General features: G+C 45.2%; 1 protein-coding gene across 1 annotated transcript in view; it reads left to right on the top strand.

Moving 5' to 3' along the window:
- LOC126285250 (uncharacterized) overlaps positions 1 to 22,302 on the top strand; it is an 88,507-nt gene that overhangs the window by 1,573 nt on the left and 64,632 nt on the right. Inside the window, exon 2 of the mRNA XM_049984546.1 lies at positions 8,203 to 8,368. Coding sequence (XP_049840503.1) covers positions 8,203 to 8,368 — 166 coding nt within the window. The remainder of the gene's footprint in view (positions 1 to 8,202; positions 8,369 to 22,302) is intronic.

Below are 22,302 nucleotides of genomic sequence, written 5' to 3'. Positions count from 1 at the left end.
CTTACTTGGTATCTTCTGCATACGATATCCATGAGTCGCAGTTGAAATCAGTCATCTCAAATACCCACATCTAATAATCTGTTAGGATATTAAATGAAATGATTACATAATCGGAAACAGGTGACAGACTTCGATTCCTTGGTATGATACTGGGAAAATATAGCGAGCATGCAAAGCAGATTTCTTACAAAATCCTCGTGCGACGTATCCTAGAAAATTGTTCAAGTCTATGGGACCCATGCCAAATAGGAGCAACGGTGATTGAAAAAATACAATGAAGGGCAGCATGAATCGTGACATCTTGTTTGACTGACTGGGAAAAACCTGGAAAACCTCTGTCAGTAGACACTTGATAACAGAGGTAAACAATCCGACGAAAGTCTACTTAGAAAGTTTCAAGAACCAATATTAAGTGAGGATGCTAAGGCTATACTTATGCGCTCTTCCTGTCGGTCCCTTAGGAAACATAAAGACAATTTTATACTTATTACAGCGCACACAAATATTTAAACATTCTTCCCGCTGTCCACACGCTAATGAAACTTGAAGAACGTCTAAAATGTGGAACAAAGGGTAGTATCCTCTGCCACGCACCTCTCGGTGTTTTGCAGAGTATGTACGTAGATCTAGATGTGGTACATGTATATGTATGTGTGTAGCCAGGAAAAATCATACGATGAGCAACGGATACTAATTGCTTTTTGCTTCAGTACACTTAATATAGAATTTAAACCTTAAGTTCCATGCACCACCAATGGACTCTTCTGTAAACCTCTATATCGGGTGACACGCTACACGTGCCAGAACTCGGGCATTGCTGGTGAGCTTTGTGTCTTATTTTCGGGTCTTAAGAGCTGTCACAGACGTTCCATACTGTTTGCGTGTCGTATTTTATTGAATATTTCCTTTACTCCATGGTGGGGAAGGTTGAATCTTCTAAGCAACGGCTTGTACGTGAGACAGATATGGGTTACAAGAACGAATCAGTGAAATCTCGGGCGAATTATTTCGAGATATTTATTGATTGCGACATTAATTTGGAGCACTAAACTCAATGTTATCAAGATGTGGCTCCTGATGACGATTGAAAAAAACTTACTTCTTCGGTACGAGTAGAAGTTTTGGATGAAGAAAAATGCAGCCGCCGGCTAATGTAAGAACAGACACAACATCGCCTTGCAGCTGCCTGGACTGCGACTAATGTCGAAAAGTCTCCCAGCAAAGCCTTCTCTTTGAGAGGTATAGACTCTGTTCTTTACCTAAGAAAGAACTGTTTGGAAAAGAGGAATATGTACTTTTTGCCCTCCTCGCGTGAATAGGTAAACAAGATACCCGTGGCAACGGTGTAGTGTGCTATTTTGTTTGGTGGGTTCTAGGCAGGTCTGCGTGAAATGCATTCAGGCAGAATGTGATTAAAATATCATCATCGCCTTGTAAAATATGTAATTACTTTCTCCTTCCACTTCTAAGTTAAGGTGTGGTAATGTTTCTCCTTTCATAGAATTATGGAGCGCAATAGTTTCTCTGCGTCGAAACTATGAGTAATAAGCTCAAAATCAGTTTCTTACACAATTTTTCACAACTGCACTGCCTTTCTCTGTACATTTATGTTGCGAATCTGTATCTGCCTGACAGTAAGCTGTGAGTGAGTAGAGAAATACATTTTAATAATAAATAAAGTAAAAATATACTGTAAATTTAGCGGTATTTTAGTTGTCCAGTTGCTTTAGATGTATATTGTTTTTAAAAAATCCGATTTTCACAAAGTCTGCTTCCAACAAAACAGTAGTCTTTTCTTTAGAAAATAAAAAGACGTATAATCAGTAATCGCATTTCTGCGAACGTACTTAACTGTTAATAACATTTGAGATGCAGAAAGTGAAATAACGAAAACATGCACGAAACAAACGAAAAAGACAGGACTAGCAAAGGAGAAAAAGAACGACTCTTACAACAACTGACGTATACCGTAATATTTGTTACTGAAGACATAACCGGTGCGTTGTTCTCGACGGCGAGTGTTCATGAGAGACAAGGATATCGTCTGAAGAGACCTTGTGAACTGTGATATGATCGCTGTTATTCTGTATATACATAAATGATCTGACGGATATGGTGACCGGTAGCCTGCGGCTGTTTGCTGACGGTGCTGTGGGGTATGGGAAGGTGTCGCCGTTGATCGACTGTAGGAGGGTACAAGATGACGTAGGCAAAATCTCTGGTTGGTGTGATAAATGTCAGCTAGTCTAAATGTAGTAAAATGTAAGTTAATGTAGATGAGTATAAAACAACACTGTAATGTATGAAAGCAGCATTAGTAGTGGGCTACTTGAGTCAGCTACGTCGATCGATTAACTACACTACTGGCCATTAAAATTGCTACACCACGAAGATGACGTGCTACAGACGCGAAATTTAACCGACAGGAAGAAGATGCTGTGATATGCAAATGATTAGCTTTTCAGAGCATTCACACAAGGCTGGCGCTGGTGGCGACACATACACCTTTCTGACATTGAGGCCGGCCTTAGTGGCCGTGCGGTTCTAGGCGCTACAGTCTGGAAGCGAGCGACCGCAACGGTCGCGGGTTCGAATCCTCCCTCGGGTATGGATGTGTGTGACGTCCTTAGGTTAGTTAGGTTTAATTAGTTCTAAGTTCTACACGACTGATGACCTCAGAAGTTAAGTCGCATAGTGCTCAGCGCCATTTGAACCATTTGACATTGAGGAAAGTTTCCAAGCGATTTCGCATACACAAACAGCAGTTGACCGGCGTTACCTAGTGAAACGTTGTTGTGATGCTTCGTGTAAGGAGGAGAAATTCATACGATCACCTTTCCGACTTTGATAAAGGTCGGATTGTAGCCTACCGCGATTGCAATTAAAACCAAACAACAAAACCAGAGATACCCTTATCAACATGTACTCCAAAATCAAATCTATGGGAGAAGTCTCCGACAGTTTGGAGATAAAAACTGATGTACGGCGAGGAGCTGGACTCTCCTCGCTGCTTCTAAACCCTACAAAAAGTTCTCAGAGTGTGGAACACGAAGATCTGTAGTGGGAATAAGCAAACTGTCTGACTTCTGCAGATGATATGGCCCTACTAGCTGAGACCTGGGAAGAAGCAAATGAACGGACTCACGAACTAAAGGAACATGCAGAAAAAAATACGCTTCGAAATATCCTTTCAAAAGACCAAGGTGACGACAAACATAAAAAACCCACAAAAATATTTTGCAGCGGTAGAACATGAAACATAGATCTTCAAAGAATTTAAATATCTTGGAGAATGGATCAGCTGGAATGCCATTGAGAAAAATGCAACGGAAACTAGAAGAAGTAACACTGAACTGGCCTTCCGACTAGACTGAAATAAATATAACAAAAATTCTCTCTCATGGAACGAAAAAAAGAAATTTTAATGCAGCAATCGTCCCGGAAGTATTGTGAGCAGCCAAAACACTATGGCGCATTTGAAAGGCTGGAGAACAAAGAAAGAAAAATGTTAAGAATAATCCTTGGACCCGGATTCAGCAGTAACAAACTGGCTCACGTTATAAATAAAACGCTGTACTAAACGCCGAAAAACTCTGAGACACAGAGAGGAAGAGAATAAATTGACTTTTATGGAGACAACCTCATAATGAACCCAAATAGAGTAATCAAGAAAGTTTTCAAAAAAATCATATTAGTTTAGAGAAACGGAGAAGGAATGAGCAGAACTCCAAATCACAGGAAGTGTGCTCATAGATAAAAGTGCAAAAAAAATGACCAGAAAGAGTGGTTCCAAGTCAAAATCGAAACCAAACGAAGGAAGAAGAAGAAGAAAGGAAAGCAAGATCAGAAAGAATGAAACAATACTGGGCTAACAGAGAGACACAAGACACAAAACATTAAAAAATCACTGAGCTATCGTTCTCCAAAGTCGTGTAAAACAAAAGAAGAAATGTGCTTCGGCACAGACGTAGTTAATTGGTCTTGTAACATATGCCCGTTTGTCCTTTTCTTGAATGCCGTGAGCAGTTCGGGCTGCAAAATTTTGCCTCTGAAAGGGATTTGAGATTTATTGTAAAGACTGTGTGTACAAAACGGGATGGTCGCGAGGTCAGCTCGTATAGCAGGGCTTCAAACTCTCCGTGCAGACGAACAAAAGGAAGAGAGGAAAGGGGAATGAGTGTCGCAGGTAGTGCCATAGATTAACGTTGTTAGACGGGGAGAATTATGCGCTGCATATACTTAGCCTCGCTATCTAAGCGGAGACTCGCTATACGCGTGAGACAAAATGAATGCAAATCCCGGGAAGCGTAAGGAAGTGTTGTGGGAGGCAGAGGCGGTCCTACGCAGAGGCCGGTGACCCCAGGCGTAGCTCCTCCCCCTCCTCACACCCTGCGGCAGGTCGGCCTGCTCTGGTTTCACTGACCGGTGCCAAGGTCAGGGGCTGGACCCTTCTCAGCTCCTGCCAGTTCTCGCGTGGAGGGCAAGCTACACATGCATGGGCCACCTCGCAAATGTTCGAGTGGTGAACAACGACGGTGAATCAAAGAGACAGGTACCTACAGTGATGTCTCAAGTCACGGACAATTACAATTCAAAACTTCCTCTTTTAACCATAAGGTATGAGTCAAAGAGTAAGAAGGTACGGCAAAACGAAGGAATTTTCATTTTTCCTGTTAATCACCGCTATTTCTAAGTTATTTTACTCGTCTCTTCAGTTCAGTAAAAATATCATACCTGATAAAGGTAATCTACACCTACATCTACGTACATACACTCCTGGAAATGGAAAAAAGAACACATTGACACCGGTGTGTCAGACCCACCATACTTGCTCCGGACACTGCGAGAGGGCTGTACAAGCAATGATCACACGCACGGCACAGCGGACACACCAGGAACCGCGGTGTTGGCCGTCGAATGGCGTTAGCTGCGCAGCATTTGTGCACCGCCGCCGTCAGTGTCAGCCAGTTTGCCGTGGCATACGGAGCTCCATCGCAGTCTTTAACACTGGTAGCATGCCGCGACAGCGTGGACGTGAACCGTATGTGCAGTTGACGGACTTTGAGCGAGGGCGTATAGTGGGCATGCGGGAGGCCGGGTGGACGTACCGCCGAATTGCTCAACACGAGGGGCGTGAGGTCTCCACAGTACATCGATGTTGTCGCCAGTGGTCGGCGGAAGGTGCACGTGCCCGTCGACCTGGGACCGGACCGCAGCGACGCACGGATGCACGCCAAGACCGTAGGATCCTACGCAGTGCCGTAGGGGACCGCACCGCCACTTCCCAGCAAATTAGGGACACTGTTGCTCCTGGGGTATCGGCGAGGACCATTCGCAACCGTCTCCATGAAGCTGGGCTACGGTCCCGCACACCGATAGGCCGTCTTCCGCTCACGCCCCAACATTGTGCAGCCCGCCTCCAGTGGTGTCTCGACAGGCGTGAATGGAGGGATGAATGGAGACGTGTCGTCTTCAGCGATGAGAGTCGCTTCTGCCTTGGTGCCAATGATGGTCGTATGCGTGTTTGGCGCCGTGCAGGTGAGCGCCACAATCAGGACTGCATACGACTGAGGCACACAGGGCCAACACCCGGCATCATGGTGTGGGGAGCGATCTCCCATACTGGCCGTACACCTCTGGTGATCGTCGAGGGGACACTGAATAGTGCACGGTACATCCAAACCGTCATCGAACCCATCGTTCTACCATTCCTAGACCGGCAAGGGAACTTGCTGTTCCAACAGGACAATGCACGTCCGCATGTATCCCGTGCCAGCCAACGTGCTCTAGAAGGTGTAAGTCAACTACCCTGGCCAGCAAGATCTCCGGATCTGTCCCCCATTGAGCATGTTTGGGACTGGATGAAGCGTCGTCTGACGCGGTCTGCACGTCCAGCACGAACGCTGGTCCAGCTGAGGCACCAGGTGGAAATGACATGGCAAGCCGTTCCACAGGACTACATCCAGCATCTCTACGATCGTCTCCATGGGAGAATAGCAGCCTGCATTGCTGCGAAAGGTGGATATACACTGTACTAGTGCCGACATTGTGCATGCTCTGTTGCCTGTGTCTATGTGCCTGTGGTTCTGTCAGTGTGGTCATGTGATGTATCTGACCCCAGGAATGTGTCAATAAAGTTTCCCCTTCCTGGGACAATGAATTCACGGTATTCTTATTTCAATTTCCTGGAGTGTACTTCGGAAGCCGTCGTACGGTACGTGCCAGGTTACCTTCTACCATGACTAGTATTTCCTTTCCTGTTCCACTCGCAAACACAGCGACCGGACAAGGACCGTATATACGCCTCCGCGTCAGCCCTACTGTCTTGTCTTCAAGGCACTGAAGCAAATGTACGTTGGCAGCAGTAGAACCGTTCGGCAGTCAGCTTCTCTAAAATTATCAACTCTGTTCGTGAAAAAATAACCTCGCCTTCGCTCCACGGCTACCCATCTGAGTTTTCTAAGCATCTCCGTAATACCTGCGAGTAGCTGGAACCTGACGGTAACAAATCTAGCAGCCCGCCTCTGAACCGCTCCGTTGTCTTCTTATAATCGCATCTGATGGGAATGCCACAGTCGAGTAGTACTCAACACAGGGCCGCATTAGTGTCCTATATGCGGTCTCCATTACAGATGACCCACTCTTACGTAAAACTCTCCCAATACACCTAAGTCTTCCCTACTACAAACTGTAAGTGCTCGATCCCTTTCATATCGCTTTGCATTCTTACGCCTAAATACACTGCTGGCCATTAAAATTGCCACACCAAGAAGAAATGCAGATAATAAACGGTTATTCATTGGACAAATATATTATACTACAACTGACATGTGATTACATTTTCACGCAGTTTGGGTGCATAGATCCTGAGAAATCAAAACCCAGAACAACCACCTATGGCCGTAATAACAGCCTTGATACGCCTGGGCATTGACTCAAACAGAGCTTGGATGGCGTGAACAGGTACAGCTGCCCATGCAGCTTCAAAACGATACCACAGTTCATCAAGAGTAGTGACTGGTGTATTGTGACGAGCCAGTTGACCAGACGTTTTCAATTGGTGAAAGATCCGGAGAATGTGCTGGCCAAGGCACCGGCCGAACATTTTCTGTATCCAGAAAGGCCCGTACGGGACCTGCAGCATGCAGTCGTGCATTATCCTGCCGAAATGTAGGGTTTCGCAGGGATCGAATGATGGGTAGAACCACGGGTCGTAACACATCTGAAATGTAACGTCCACTGTTCAAACTGCATTCAATGAAAACAAGAGGTGACCGATACGTGTATCAATGGCACCCCATACCATCACACCGCGTGATACGCCAGTAGGGCGATGACGAATACACGCTTCCAATTTGCGTTCACCGCGATGGTGCCAAACACGGATGCGACCATATGATGCTGTAAAGAGAACCTCGAATCTTCCGAAAAAATGACGTTTTGCCATTCGTGCTCCCAGCTTCGTCGTTGAGTACAACATCGCAGGTGCTCCTGTCTGTGATGGAGCGTCAAGGGTAACCGCAGCCATGGTCTCCGAGTTGATAGTCCATGCTGCTGCAAACGTCATCGAACTGTTCGTGCAGATGGTTGTTGTCTTGCAAACGTCCCCATCTGTTGACTCAGGGATAGAGACGTGGCTTCACGATCCGTCACAGCCATGCGGATAAGATGCCTGTCATCTCGACTGCTAGTGATACGAGAGCGTTGCGATCCAACATGGCGTTCCGTATTGCCCTCCTGACCCCACCGATTCCATATTCTGCTAACAGTGATTGGATCTCGACCAACGCGAGGATCAATGTCGCGTTACGACAAACCGCAATAGCGATAGGCTACAATCCGACCTTTATCAAAGTCGGAAACGTGATGGTACGCATTTCTCCTCCTTCCACGAGGCATCACAACAACGTTTCAACAGACAACACCGGTCAAATGCTGTTTGTGTATGAGAAATCGGTTGGAAACTATCCTCATCTCAGCACGTTGTAGGTGTCGTCACCGGCGCCAACCTTGTGTGAATGTTCTGAAAAGCTAATCATTTGCATATCACAGCATCTTCTTCCTGTCGGTTAAATTTCGCGTCTGTAGCACGTCATCTTCGTGGTGTAGCAATTTCAATGGCCAGTAATGTAATTTATCGCCCAGGGAGCGTTTTGGGTCATTGCAAGGACAGTTGAAAGCCCAACAAACGACGTTCTGTAGGTCGTCTTCACTGTTATTGTTGTTGCTAGGCACCGGACACCGCCACGCAGCAGGAAAGCGTTTGCAGGGCCTTCTCCCCGCCCCCGCTCCGCCTCCACAAACACCAGAACCATCGGTGCCGCGGACGCCGCCTCCGACCGTGCAGCCCAAGATGCGCGCCGACGTGGTGAGTTCATCTTCAGTATCACACTTCTCCTTACCTCACCCTTCTCACCGCAGTTACTCACATGTTTCTGTCTCGCTTTCCTTAAAGATGGTCGCTGACTTACACTGAAGTTAGACTTATCAAAACAGACTTACGGCATTTTTACTGCATACGAAACACAATCTGATGCAAAGTAGGCTAATTTCCAAGAATGATTGCATATCGGAGTGGCGGGGTCGAAATGATACATATCGTACGTACGATTGTAAATCGATCATGCGACTCTGGTGGAGCGCGTAATGATCAATTATTTGTGATCGTCATTTTTATCTGTTTTCCGTCGTTCCTTTAGTTGCTCTAAATTACATACCTCCGCGAATTATTTGTCAGTTGCTTTGGAAACGCAGAAGATTTCTGTCGATAGTGATTGTGATGTCTGGTGTTCCTGGTGTTTCTTTGGCGGATTCACTCACATGGAAAAATCTAATTCCATGTTTATCCAGCGTAAGAAATTGTTTGACTTTTTGTCGCAAATATGGAGTACTAACGGACGAGGAAAGGAGGGACTGAGTAGTCTGTGGTAGTGCGAAGTGTGTACGACATCGTAAGAAGAGTTTCGATGCTGAAATAGCGTTACAGTTTCATTGCGGACAGTGCATAATGCGTACAAGTATCTGGAAGAATACGTGGTTCGACTCTTCAAAAATTATCCATCCAGATCAGCGTAATTCTTCTATCTTGCTGGATCCAGACTACACCTTGCAAGCAGCAGCTTCGGAAACCGACTTATCTGCTAATACCTTGTGTGACTATTTCGGGTTTTGCAGAGAAGTGTGTTATGTGGTGGACCGAGTAACGTTGTGGAATTGGACGAATCTCACATAGCTAGAAGGAAGAGCCAGAGGGGACGACCTTCAAAGAGTGAAATCGATCATATTTGGGTATTCGCTAGAATAGAAAGGGAGTTCCGGAAGTGTTTCGTTGTGAGAGTATTGTCCAGAGACAGGGTCACTTTAATGGGTCTGGTAAAGCACTTCATAAGGCTTGGCATTAAAGTCATTACAGACGGGTTTTACTCCTACAAGCTGAATGATTCGACCGCGAGTTCGTGAACCACTCTGTAGAATTTGTGTCTTTGGATGACCCCAGTGTGCTCACGCAGAAAATCGAGTGGCTATGGAAATCTGTGAAGTGTTCAATTAAAGGAGAAGGGCGTCCAGGACAAAGAGACGAACTGTACTTGTTTCAGTACCTCTATTTCCACAACTTGCATTTGCAGGGAAAAGTTAACGTCGTGACACACTGCTGATATTCAAGGGTGATATAGGCAGAGTGTGTCCATGCTATGGCAAAAAGGAATAGTCCCTGTAGCGTACGCATCACCATGACTTTCACCAGAGTCGTGGGGGCCGCCTGTTACGGTCGAAAATGACGAGTCACATTTTGGCAAAAGGAAGTACAACAGGGGGGAACCTCTGGTGGGGTTATGGGTTTGGGGGGCTGTAGTTCCAGGTCAAGAATGTGACGATGTAATGTTTAAAGTAGTACCCAATTTAAGGAACGAAGTTTTGGGCAGCTTAATTTAAGATCACGTTGCAGAGGGTTCCACTGTAATTTCAGATGGTTTTTCTTCATATAAGGATTTAGGGGAGAGGACTTGTCACCATCTCGTAGTTAACCACAATACTGAGTTCAGATCATTATCCGCAGGAGCTTGCACAAATAGCATAGAGGGTCATTGGTCAGCTGTGAAATCTCTTGTAGGGAAGGGGAAACGCCGGATTTCCACACTTCAAAATCACTTAGACGAATATTCATGGAGTTGTAGTATTACCCAAACATATTGCCCGTTTAAATGTTTTGTTAAACGTGATGGGCAAATGTACCGTCCGAAATATGTTAGCTAATTTCACAGTAGGATGGGGGGGGGGTGGGATGGATGTGTGTGTATGCATGTGTGTGTGTGTGTGTGTGTGTGTGTGTGTGTGTGTGTGAGTGTTTTCGTAATGTTTTGCTTGTTGTGTATGTGTGTATGTGATTTTTGTTGACGCCCTTCTAGGTGAGCCGAAAATCGGTTCTTTTAAGAGGTTCCCGTGTGGTAAGTTCAGTTTTCCATTTTTTTTATTACTGTGTTTAACTATTTTGACGTATTTCATTTTTGTATTATGCCATTACGTATGTCTTCGTGTACTCCAGTATGTAATAGAAATTTCGCAGCTGTCGTTCTTCTTTCGTTTCCCAGCACTAGTATCAGTACGATTTTTTCGGATCTGTACTGGCTATATTAAAGGCGAAACGAGCGATACAACTAAAATTTGTATCATGTCCTTCATTTGACCTTTACACTGATACTACCTTTTCGAAAAGAACGACATACGTAACGTATATGAGGTTTACCTATATATGTCAACTGGAAGAGCGGGATACAAATGTTGTGTATAGCTTTACAGCTCAACCAAAGAATGGGACACTATTGTCACTGCTGTGATCAAAACTATAACTTTCAATCGATACTATTAGCATGAAAGGCGAAAAAAAACTGTACCCCTGTGCCTCTTCGTATTTCCTGAGGTACAGGTTGCAAATGTAACGTGCGTCCATTTCCACGTTTTCGCTAGCAGGGTACATATATATAGGTCAACGAAAGTATGGGGTACAAAAATTATGTACGTAGCTCCTTCTGCCATCGGTAATATTACCATCTACCTAAGAACAGATTATTAGTGGTAGCAGAGGCGAAAGAATACAAAATTTGTATTCCATGCTTCAGTTGACCTATATAGTTCAACTTAACAACAGAATTAATGTTAACGAAAATGAAGAAATAGACGTACGCTAAACTTGCATCCCGTACTGCAGTTAACCAATGCAGTTCGAATGAGGTTCGAGATACAACTCTTATATATGTGACGTGGGGTACATATTCTATGCGACCAATATTTCCATCCATTTTTCCCCTACCTTTTCCACAGAAATAATACGATACAAACACGCGATATCCTTAACATGAAAATACTACTTGCCTTGATATATGCCAACTATATTTTTCGTCTGTCGTATTTCTTTGTTTCTGAACAGTCTTGTCAGCTCTTTCATCGCGTAATAAATGATCTCTGGCCAATTCTGACGTCATTGGTCAAAGCCGACAGGTTGTATCCCCTGCTTCACTAGACCACAATCTTCATCTCCTAATTGTGTGTCTACTGTACACAGTACACAGTGCTTTAGTCACATCCTTCCACATTCAGTGTTTTCTCAGGTGTAGCACGCTGTCTACACACCAACAACGAAAATCACCGCCATGCCTAAACAACACCTTCTCTGTACTTCACTGTTGGCACTACAAATAGTAATAGGTAACGTTTCTGCTGGCATTCGCTAAACCGAAATACTTCCACTGGATTGCGACGAGGTATACCGCTATTCATCAATCCAAATGCCGCTCATCCATTCCTCTCTGGCGTCCCCCTTTTCGCTACTAGGGTAGCTTAAAATTTACTACAGAAATGTTTAGCTTGTGCAGAGCTGCCCGAATACAGTACCGCATTCCTTCCAGTTACCTACATAGAGTCATTGTGCTAGATGGACTACTGGTAGCCCTTTGGAACTCATGAGTGCTTTCTTCCGCTGATTCCATGTGACTTTTTTTTTTTCTACCACCCAGCGCAACACTGGACGCTACCTGTCCGTCAGAACATGAGGACTGCCTGGTGTTGGTGGTGTTAGCTTACCTAAGGTTGTTCCTTCGCGTTTTCATGTCACTAACAGTCGATTTTGGTTGCGTCAGAAGAGATGAAATGCAGTTGATGAATTCTTACTCAGCTGACGAACAATGACTAGTTCACGCTCGAAGACACTGAGCTCTGTTGACTATTCTGCTCCTACTGCACATCTACTGACAACTCATAACTGCACACCTCTACATCTACATCTACATCGATACTCTGCAAATCACATTTAAGTGCCTGGCAGAGAGTTCATCGAACCACCTTCACAATTCTGTATTATTCCAAACTCACATAGGGCGCGGAAGGAATGAACACATATATCTCTCCGTACGAGCACTGATTTCCATTATCTTATCGTGGTGATCGTTCCTCCCTATGTAGGTCGGTGTCAACAAAATATTTCCGATTCTGAGGAGAAAGCTGGTGATTGGAATTTCGTGAGAAGATTCCGTCGCAACGAAAAACGCCTTTCTTTTAATGATTTCCAGCCCAAATCCTGTATCATTTCTGTGACACTCTCTCCCATATTTCGCGATAATGCAAAATGTGCTGCCTTTCTTTGAACTTTTTCCATGTACCCCGTCAGTACTATCTGGTAAGGATCCCACACCGCGCAGCAGTGTTCTAAAAAAAGGACGGACAAGCGTAGTGTAGGCAGTCTCCTTAGTAGATTTGTTACATTTTCTTAAGTGTCCTGCCAATAAAACGCAGTCTTTGGTTAGCCTTCCCCACAACATTTTCTATGTGTTCCTTCCAATTTAAGTTGCTCGTAATTGTAATACCTAGGTATTTAGTTGAATTTGCGGCTTTTAGATTAGACTGATTTATCGTATAACCGAAGTTTAACGAGTTCCTTTTAGGACTCATGTTGATGACCTCACACTTTTCGTTATTTAGGGTCAATTGCCACTTCTCGCACTATTCCATATTTCTTCTAAATCGTTGTTCAGTGTTTTTTTATCTTCTGATGACTTTATTAGTCGATAAACGACAGCTTCATCTGCAAACAACCTAAGACGGCTGCTCAGATTGTCTCCGATATCGTTTATATACATAAGGAACAGCAAAGGGCCTATAACACTACCTTGGGGAACGTCAGAAATCACTTCTATTTTACTCGATGACTTTCCGTCATTTACTACGAACTGTGAACTCTCTGACAGGAAATCACAAATCCAGTCACATAACTGAAACGATATTCCATAACCACGCAATTTCACTACGAGCCATTTCTGTGGTACAGTGTCAAAAGCATTCCGGAAATCCAGAAATACAGAATCGATCTGAAATCCCTTGTCAATAGCACTCAGCACTTCATGTGAATAAAAAGCTATCTGTATTTCCCAGGAACGGTGTTTTCTAAACCCATGTTGATTGTCTGTCAATAGACCGTTTTCTTCGAGGTAATTCATAATGTTCTAACACAATATATGTTCCAAAGTCCTGCTGCATATGGACGTTAATTACGTGGGCCTGTAATTTAGTGGATTACTCCTACTCCCTTTCTTGAATATTGGTGTGACCTGTGCAACTGTCCAGTCTTTGGATACAGCTCTTTCGTTGAACGAACGGTTGTATATGATTCTTAAGTATGGAGCTAATGCATCAGCATACTCTGAAAGGTACCTAATTAGTATACAGTCTGGACCAGAAGACTTGCTTTTATTAAGTGATTTAAGTTGCTTCATTACTCCGAGGATATTTACTTCTACGTTACTCATGATGGCGGCTGTTCTTGATTCTAAATCTGAATATTTCCTTCGTCTTCATTTGTGAAGGCATTTCGGAAGGCTGTAAGTAACACCGCTTTGGCAGCACTGTCTTCGATAGTATCTCCATTGGTATTGCACAGAGAAGGCAGTGACTTTTTCTTGCCGCTAACATACTTCACATACGACCAGAATCTCCTTGGATTTTCCGCCAGGTTTCGAGAGAAAGTTTCGTTGTGTAAACTATTATAAGCATCTCACATTGAAGTCCGCGCTAAATTTCGAGCTTTTGTAAAAGATTACCAATTCCGGTGATTTTGCGTCTGTTTAAATTTGGCATATTTGTTTCGTTGTTTCTTCAACAAAGTTTTGATCCAAGGAGGATCAGCTCCGTCGTTTGTTAATTTCTTTGGTATAAATCTGTTGCTACCAGTACTATTTCTCTGAATTCAAGCCACATCTGGTCTACATTTACATTATTAATTTCTAAGGAGTGGAGATTGTTTCTCAGGAAGGCGTCAAGTGAATTTTTATGTGCTTTTTTGAATGTTGTTGTTGTTGTCTTCAGTCCTGAGACTGGTTTGATGCAGCTCTCCATGCTACTCTATCCTGTGCAAGCTGCTTCATCTCCCAGTACCTACTGCAACCTACATCCTTCTGAATCTGCTTAGTGAACTCATCTCTCGGACTCCCTCTACGATTTTTACCCTCCACGCTGCCCTCCAATGCTAAATTTGTGATCCCTTGATGCCTCAAAACATGTCCTACCAACCGATCCCTTCTTCTAGTCAAGTTGTGCCACAAACTTCTCTTCTCCCCAATCCTATTCAATACCTCCTCATTAGTTACGTGATCTATCCACCTTATCTTCAGTATTCTTCTGTAGCACCACATTTCGAAAGCTTCTATTCTCTTCTTGTCCAAACTAGTTATCGTCCATGTTTCACTTCCATACATGGCTACACTCCAAACAAATACTTTCAGAAACGACTTCCTGATACATAAATCTATATTCGATGTTAACAAATTTCTCTTCTTCAGAAACGCTTTCCTTCCCATTGCCAGTCTACATTTTATATCCTCTCTACTTCGACCATCATCAGTTATTTTACTTCCTAAATAGCAAAACTCCTTTACTACTTTAAGTGTCTCATTTCCTAATCTAATTCCCTCAGCATCACCCGATTTAATTTGACTACATTCCATTATCCTTGTTTTGCTTTTGTTAATGTTCATCTTATATCCTCCTTTCAAGACACTGTCCATTCCGTTCAACTGCTCTTCTAAGTCCTTTGCCGTCTCTGACAGAATTACAATGTCATCGGCGAACCTCAAAGTTTTTACTTCGTCTCCATGAATTTTAATACCTACTCCAAATTTTTCTTTTGTTTCCTTTACTGCTTGCTCAATATACAGATTGAATAACATCGGGGAGAGGCTACAACCCTGTCTCACTCCTTTCCCAACCACTGCTTCCCTTTCATGCCCCTCGACTCTTATTACTGCCATCTGGTTTCTGTACAAATTATAAATAGCCTTTCGCTCCCTGTATTTTACCCCTGCCACCTTTAGAATTTGAAAAAGAGTATTCCAGTCAACATTGTCAAAAGCTTTCTCTAAGTCTACAAATGCTAGGAACGTAGGTTTGCCTTTTCTTAATCTTTCTTCTAAGATAAGTCGTAAGGTCAGTATTGCCTCACGTGTTCCAACATTTCGACGGAATCCAAACTGATCCTCCCCGAGGTCTGCATCTACCAGTTTTTCCATTCGTCTGTAAAGAATTCGCGTTAGTATTTTGCAGCCGTGGCTTATTAAACTGATAGTTCGGTAATTTTCACATCTGTCAGCACCTGCTTTCTTTGGGATTGGAATTATTATATTCTTCTTGAAGTCTGAGGGTATTTCGCCTGTCTCATACATCTTGCTCACCAGCTGGTAGAGTTTTGTCATGACTGGCTCTCCAAAGGCCGTCAGTAGTTCTAATGGAATGTTGTCTACTCCGGGGGCCTTGTTTCGACTCAGGTCTTTCAGTGCTCTGTCAAACTCTTCACGCAGTATCGTATCTCCCATTTCGTCTTCATCTACATCCTCTTCTATTTCCATAATATTGTCCTCAAGTACATCGCCCTTGTATAAGCCTTCTATATACTCCTTCCACCTTTCTGCCTTCCCTTCTTTGTTTAGAACTGGGCTGCCATCTGAGCTGTTGATATTCATACACGTGGTTCTCTTCTCTCCAAAGGTCTCTTTAATTTTCCTGTAGGCAGTATCTATCTTACCCCTAGTGAGATAAGCTTCTACATCCTTACATTTGTCCACTAGCCATCCCTGTTTAGCCATTTTGCACTTCCTGTCGATCTCATTTTTGAGACGTTTGTATTCCTTTTTGCCTGCTTCATTTACTGCATTTTTATATTTTCTCCTTTCATCAATTAAATTCAATATTTCTTCTGTTACCCAAGGATTTCTAGCAGCCCTCGTCTTTGTACCTACTTTATCCTCTGCTGCCTTCACTACTACATCCCTCAGAGCTACCCATTCTTCTTCTACTGTATTTCTTTCCCCTATTCCTGTCAATTGTTCCCTTATGCTCTCTCTGAAACTCGGTACAACCTCTGGTTCTTTCAGTTTATCCAGGTCCCATCTCCTTAATTTCTCACATTTTTGCAGTTTCTTCAGTTTTAATCTACAGGTCATAACCAATAGATTGTGGTCAGAGTCCACATCTGCCCCTGGAAATGTCTTACAACTTAAAACCTGGTTCCTAAATCTCTGTCTTACCATTATATAATCTATCTGATACCTTTTAGTATCTCCAGGGTTCTTCCACGTATACAACCTTCTTTCATGATTCTTAAACCAAGTGTTAGCTATGATTAAGTTGTGCTCTGTGCAAAATTCTACTAGGCGGCTTCCTCTTTCATTTCTTAGCCCCAATCCATATTCACCTACTATGTTTCCTTCTCTCCCTTTTCCTACACTCGAATTCCAGTCACCCATTACTATTAAATTTTCGTCTCCCTTCACTATCTGAATAATTTCTTTTATTTCATCATACATTTCTTCAATTTCTTCATCATCTGCAGAGCTAGTTGGCATATAAACTTGTACTACTGTAGTAGGTGTGGGCTTCGTATCTATCTTGGCCACAATAATGCGTTCACTATGCTGTTTGTAGTAGCTTACCCGCATTCCTATTTTCCTATTCATTATTAAACCTACTCCTGCATTACCCCTATTTGATTTTGTGTTTATAACCCTGTAGTCACTTGACCAGAAGTCTTGTTCCTCCTGCCACCGAACTTCACTAATTCCCACTATATCTAACTTTAACCTATCCATTTCTCTTTTTAAATTTTCTAACCTACCTGCCCGATTAAGGGATCTGACATTCCACGCTCCGATCCGTAGAATGCCAGTTTTCTTTCTCCTGATAACGACATCCTCCTGAGTAGTCCCCGCCCGGAGATCCGAATGGGGGACTATTTTACCTCCGGAATATTTTACCCAAGAGGATGCCATCATCATTTAATCATACAGTAAAGCTGCATGTCCTCGGGAAAAATTACGGCTGTAGTTTCCCCTTGCTTTCAGCCGTTCGCAGTACCAGCACAGCAAGGCCGTTTTGGTTAATGTTGCAAGGCCAGATCAGTCAATCATCCAGACTGTTGCCCCTGCAACTACTGAAAAGGCTGCTGCCCCTCTTCAGGAACCACACGTTTGTCTGGCCTCTCAACAGATACCCCTCCGTTGTGGTTGCACCTACGGTACGGCCATCTGTATCGCTGAGGCACGCAAGCCTTCCCACCAACGGCAAGGTCCATGGTTCATGGGAGGAGGCTTTTTTTGAATAGGTATACTTTTATTTTATTTTTGGAGGATTTGGGTGTTACGATATTCAATCTCCCTACAACAACTCTGTGTTCACTAATCCCTGCATCCGTTTTGATGCTCGTTATTGAGAAGTCAAATGTGTTTTCACGGCAGTTTACTATTCGCGTAGACTCATGAACTAACTGCACGAAATAATTTTCAGAGAACGCGTTCAGCACAATTCCGGATGATGTTTCATGCCTCCCTTCGGAGTTAAACATGTACACACATCAAAAAAATGTTTTGCATCACCCCGGTTCCCAGAACTCCTGAAATTAGAAGTTGACTGTGGATATTGTATCACAGACAAAGTCCCTTTGACTGTTCACAGGTGTCACTAAACCCCGCCCAAGGATTTAAACAACCACGCATGAGCAGCGCCTATTAGACGAAGGAGCCCGACAGCCGATCACTTCCAGTCATTCCACCAGGAAGGAGTTACACGGCTCGCGTTGTCTGTAGTTCAACCATGCCTAGATGGTCAATACCGCGGTTCGATCGCATCCACACTGTTACTTGGTGCCAGGAAGGACAATCAACTAGTGAAGGGTCAAGGGTCTGGGACTGAACCAAAGCTATGTTCGGACATGGAGGAGCTACAAGAGACAGAAACTGTTGATGACATGCCTCGCTAAGGCCGCCCAAGGCCTACTGCTGCAGTGGATGACCGCTACCTACGGATTATGGCTCTGAGGAAACCTGACGGCAACGCAATCATGTTGAATAATGCGTTTCGTACAGCCACAGGACGTCGTGTTACGACTCAAACTGCGCGCAATAGGCTGCATGATGCGCAACTTCACTCCCGACGTCCATGGCGAGCTCCATCTTTGCAACCACGACACCATGCAGCGCGGTACAGATGGGCCCAACAACATGCCGAATGGACCACTCAGGCTTGGCATCACGTTCTCTTCACCGATGAATTTCGCATATGCCATTAACCGAAAAATCGTCGGAGACGTGTTTGGAGGCAATCCGGTCAGGCTGAACGCCTTAGACACACAGTCCAGAGAGTGCAATAAGGTGGAGGTTCCCTGCTGTTGGGTGGCATTACGTGGGGCCGACGTATGCCGCTGGTGGTCATGGAAGGCGCCGTAACGGCTGTGCGATACGTGAAGGCTATCCTCCGACCGATAGAGAAACCACATCGGCAGCATATTGGCGAGGCATTCGTCTTCATAGACGACAATTGGCGCCCCCATTGTGCACATCTTGTGGAGGACTTCCCTCAGGATAACATCGCTGGACTACAATGGCCAGAATGTTCTCCAGACATGAACCCTACCGAAAATTCCTGGGATAGATTGAAAAGGGCTGTTTATGGACAATGTGACCCACCAACCGCTCTGGGGGATCTACGCCGAATCGTCTTTGAGGAGTCGGACAATGTCGACCAACAGGGCCTTGATGAACTTGTGGATAGTATACCACGACGAATACAGGCATGCATCAATGTAAGAGGACGTGCTACTGGGTATTAGATGTACCGGTGTGTACAGCAATCTGGACCACCACCTCTGAATGTCTCGCTGTACGGTGGTACAACATGCAAAGTGTGGTTTCCATGAGCAATAAAAATGGCTGAAATGATGTTTATGTTGATTTCTATTCCAATTTTCTGTACAGGTTCCGGAACTCTCTGAACCGATTTGATGCAAAACTTTTTTTGATGAGCTTATTTTCGCCAACACATCGAGGGAAAATTAAAGTCAAGGTTAGGTCCTTCGCAAAGATTTCGGCTGAGCTTATCTCCGGCTTTAGCCAGCTTTCAGTGCCTATAAGAATTTGAGCATCTGTGCTTTCTATTAGCCCTTGGAGCTCTGGTACTTTCCCAACACAGCTACGACAATTTACACCTGTTATACCAATGGTTCCTGTATCTACGTTATTCCTATGTTTGGTCTGCACTCTTTGAGACTGAAGCCCTTCTCGTGTTTTCCCGAGGCTCTCTAACCTAAAAAACCGCCCAGTCCACGCCACACAGTCCCTGCTACCCGTGTAGCCACCTCCTGGGTATAGAGGACACCTGACCTACTCAGCAGAACCCCAAACCCAACCGCCCTTGGGCGCAAGTCAAGGAATGTGCAGCTTACACGGTCACAGAACCGTCTGAGCCTCTGGTTCAGACCCTCCACTCGGCTCTGTACCAAGGTTCGCAATCAGTCCTGTCGACTGTGCGGCAAATGGCCTGCTCTGCTTTGATCCTTCAAACAAGACTGGCAGCCTTTACCACTTCCGTTAGCCGCTCGAAAACAGAGAGAATGTCTTCTGATCCAAAGTGACACATATAATTGGTATCGACGTGAGCAACAACCTGCAGTTGGCTGCACCCTGTATTCTTCATGGCATCGGGGAGGACCCGTTCCACGTCTGGAATGACTCCACCCGCTATGCACACGGAGTGCACATAGGTTTTCTTTCTCTTCTTGTCAGCTATGTCCCTAAGGGGTCCTATAACGATCTTAACGTTGGAGCTCCCAACTATCACTAGTCCCACTCTCTGTGATTTTCTGGTTGTTGCTGGCTGAGAGGTTACCTCAGAAACAGGACAGGCGGCGGCATCTGGCTCAGCGACAGTGTTAGCCACAGACAGCACCTGGAACCTTTTCGTCAGACAAACTTGGAAGGCCTTACATGTGTCCACCTGGGATGTCTTTCGCCACCTGCTACCGATGAGGACCAATGGGAGGCTCGGACGTGCTGGACGTCCATTGGATCCCCATGGCTGGATCCCCATGGCTGGCTCACAACAGTGGTGCCCATCCACTGCAGCCTCAAGCTGTGTAACCGAAGCTATCACAGCCTGGAGCTTAGAGCAAAGTTCACCAACTTGGGTCGCATCTGCACACAACAGTCGCAGTCCCTTTCCATACTAAAGACCGTGGGAAACTAAACTATGCAGATATACAGACTATCGGCACTTGCTGCGCAGCTGTACGGTAGACACTGACGAAAATGTAGTAACTTCGTCTAATCAATTAAATTAATACGCAGAAACTCAAAAACCTAACTGCCGATGCTCTTAGGTGAAACTAAATAATTCGCCCCTGATTAGGAACTTGTAATGTGTCACAATATCGGTTTACTTTCCGACGCAAACGAAAACGCGAGAACTGTGGCTATTATATATTAAAGTAATACGCAGAAACTCGAAAAACTAAGCTACACTCCTGGAAATTGAAATAAGAACACCGTGAATTCATTGTCCCAGGAAGGGGAACCTTTATTGACACATTCCTGGGGTCAGATACATCACATGATCACACTGACAGAACCACAGGCACATAGACACAGGCAACAGAGCATGCACAATGTCGGCACTAGTACAGTGTATATCCACCTTTCGCAGCAATGCAGGCTGCTATTCTCCCATGGAGACGATCGTAGAGATGCTGGATGTAGTCCTGTGGAACGGCTTGCCATGCCATTTCCACCTGGCGCCTCAGTTGGACCAGCGTTCGTGCTGGACGTGCAGACCGCGTCAGACGACGCTTCATCCAGTCCCAAACATGCTCAATGGGGGACAGATCCGGAGACCTTGCTGGCCAGGGTAGTTGACTTACACCTTCTAGAGCACGTTGGGTGGCACGGGATACATGCGGACGTGCATTGTCCTGTTGGAACAGCAGGTTCCCTTGCCGGTCTAGGAATGGTAGAACGATGGGTTCGATGATGGTTTGGATGTACCATGCACTATTCAGTGTCCCCTCGACGATCACCAGAGGTGTACGGCCAGTGTAGGAGAACGCTCCCCACACCATGATGCCGGGTGTTGGCCCTGTGTGCCTCGGTCGTATGCAGTCCTGATTGTGGCGCTCACCTGCACGGCGCCAAACACGCATACGACCATCATTGGCACCAAGGCAGAAGCGACTCTCATCGCTGAAGACGACACGTCTCCATTCGTCCCTCCATTCACGCCTGTCGCGACACCACTGGAGGCGGGCTGCACGATGTTGGGGCGTGAGCGGAAGACGGCCTAACGGTGTGCGAGATCGTAGCCCAGCTTCATGGAGACGGTTGCGAATGGTCCTCGCCGATACCCCAGGAGCAACAGTGTCCCTAATTTGCTGGGAAGTGGCGGTGCGGTCCCCTACGGCACTGCGTAGGATCCTACGGTCTTGGCGTGCATCCGTGCGTCGCTGCGGTCCGGTCCCAGGTCGACGGGCACGTGCACCTTCCGCCGACCACTGGCGACAACATCGATGTACTGTGGAGACCTCACGCCCCACGTGTTGTGCAATTCGGCGGTACGTCCACCCGGCCTCCCGCATGCCCACTATACGCCCTCGCTCAAAGTCCGGCAACTGCACATACGGTTCACATCCACGCTGTCGCGGCATGCTACCAGTGTTAAAGACTGCGATGGAGCTCCGTATGCCACGGTAAACTGGCTGACACTGAAGGCGGCGGTGCACAAATGCTGCGCAGCTAGCGCCATTCGACGGCCAACACCGCGGTTCCTGGTGTGTCCGCTGTGCCGTGCGTGTGATCGTTGCTTGTACAGCCCTCTCGCAGTGTCCGGAGCAAGTATGGTGGGTCTGACACACCGGTGTCAATGTGTTCTTTTTTCCATTTCCAGGAGTGTATTTAAGCACACAGATGATATTATAAAATTCGCTCCTGGTTACTAACTCGTAAA

Source organism: Schistocerca gregaria, chromosome 8, assembly GCF_023897955.1.
Source record: "Schistocerca gregaria isolate iqSchGreg1 chromosome 8, iqSchGreg1.2, whole genome shotgun sequence".
In the NCBI taxonomy this organism is placed as follows: domain Eukaryota; kingdom Metazoa; phylum Arthropoda; class Insecta; order Orthoptera; family Acrididae; genus Schistocerca; species Schistocerca gregaria.
This window is presented reverse-complemented; position numbering and strand designations above follow the sequence as displayed.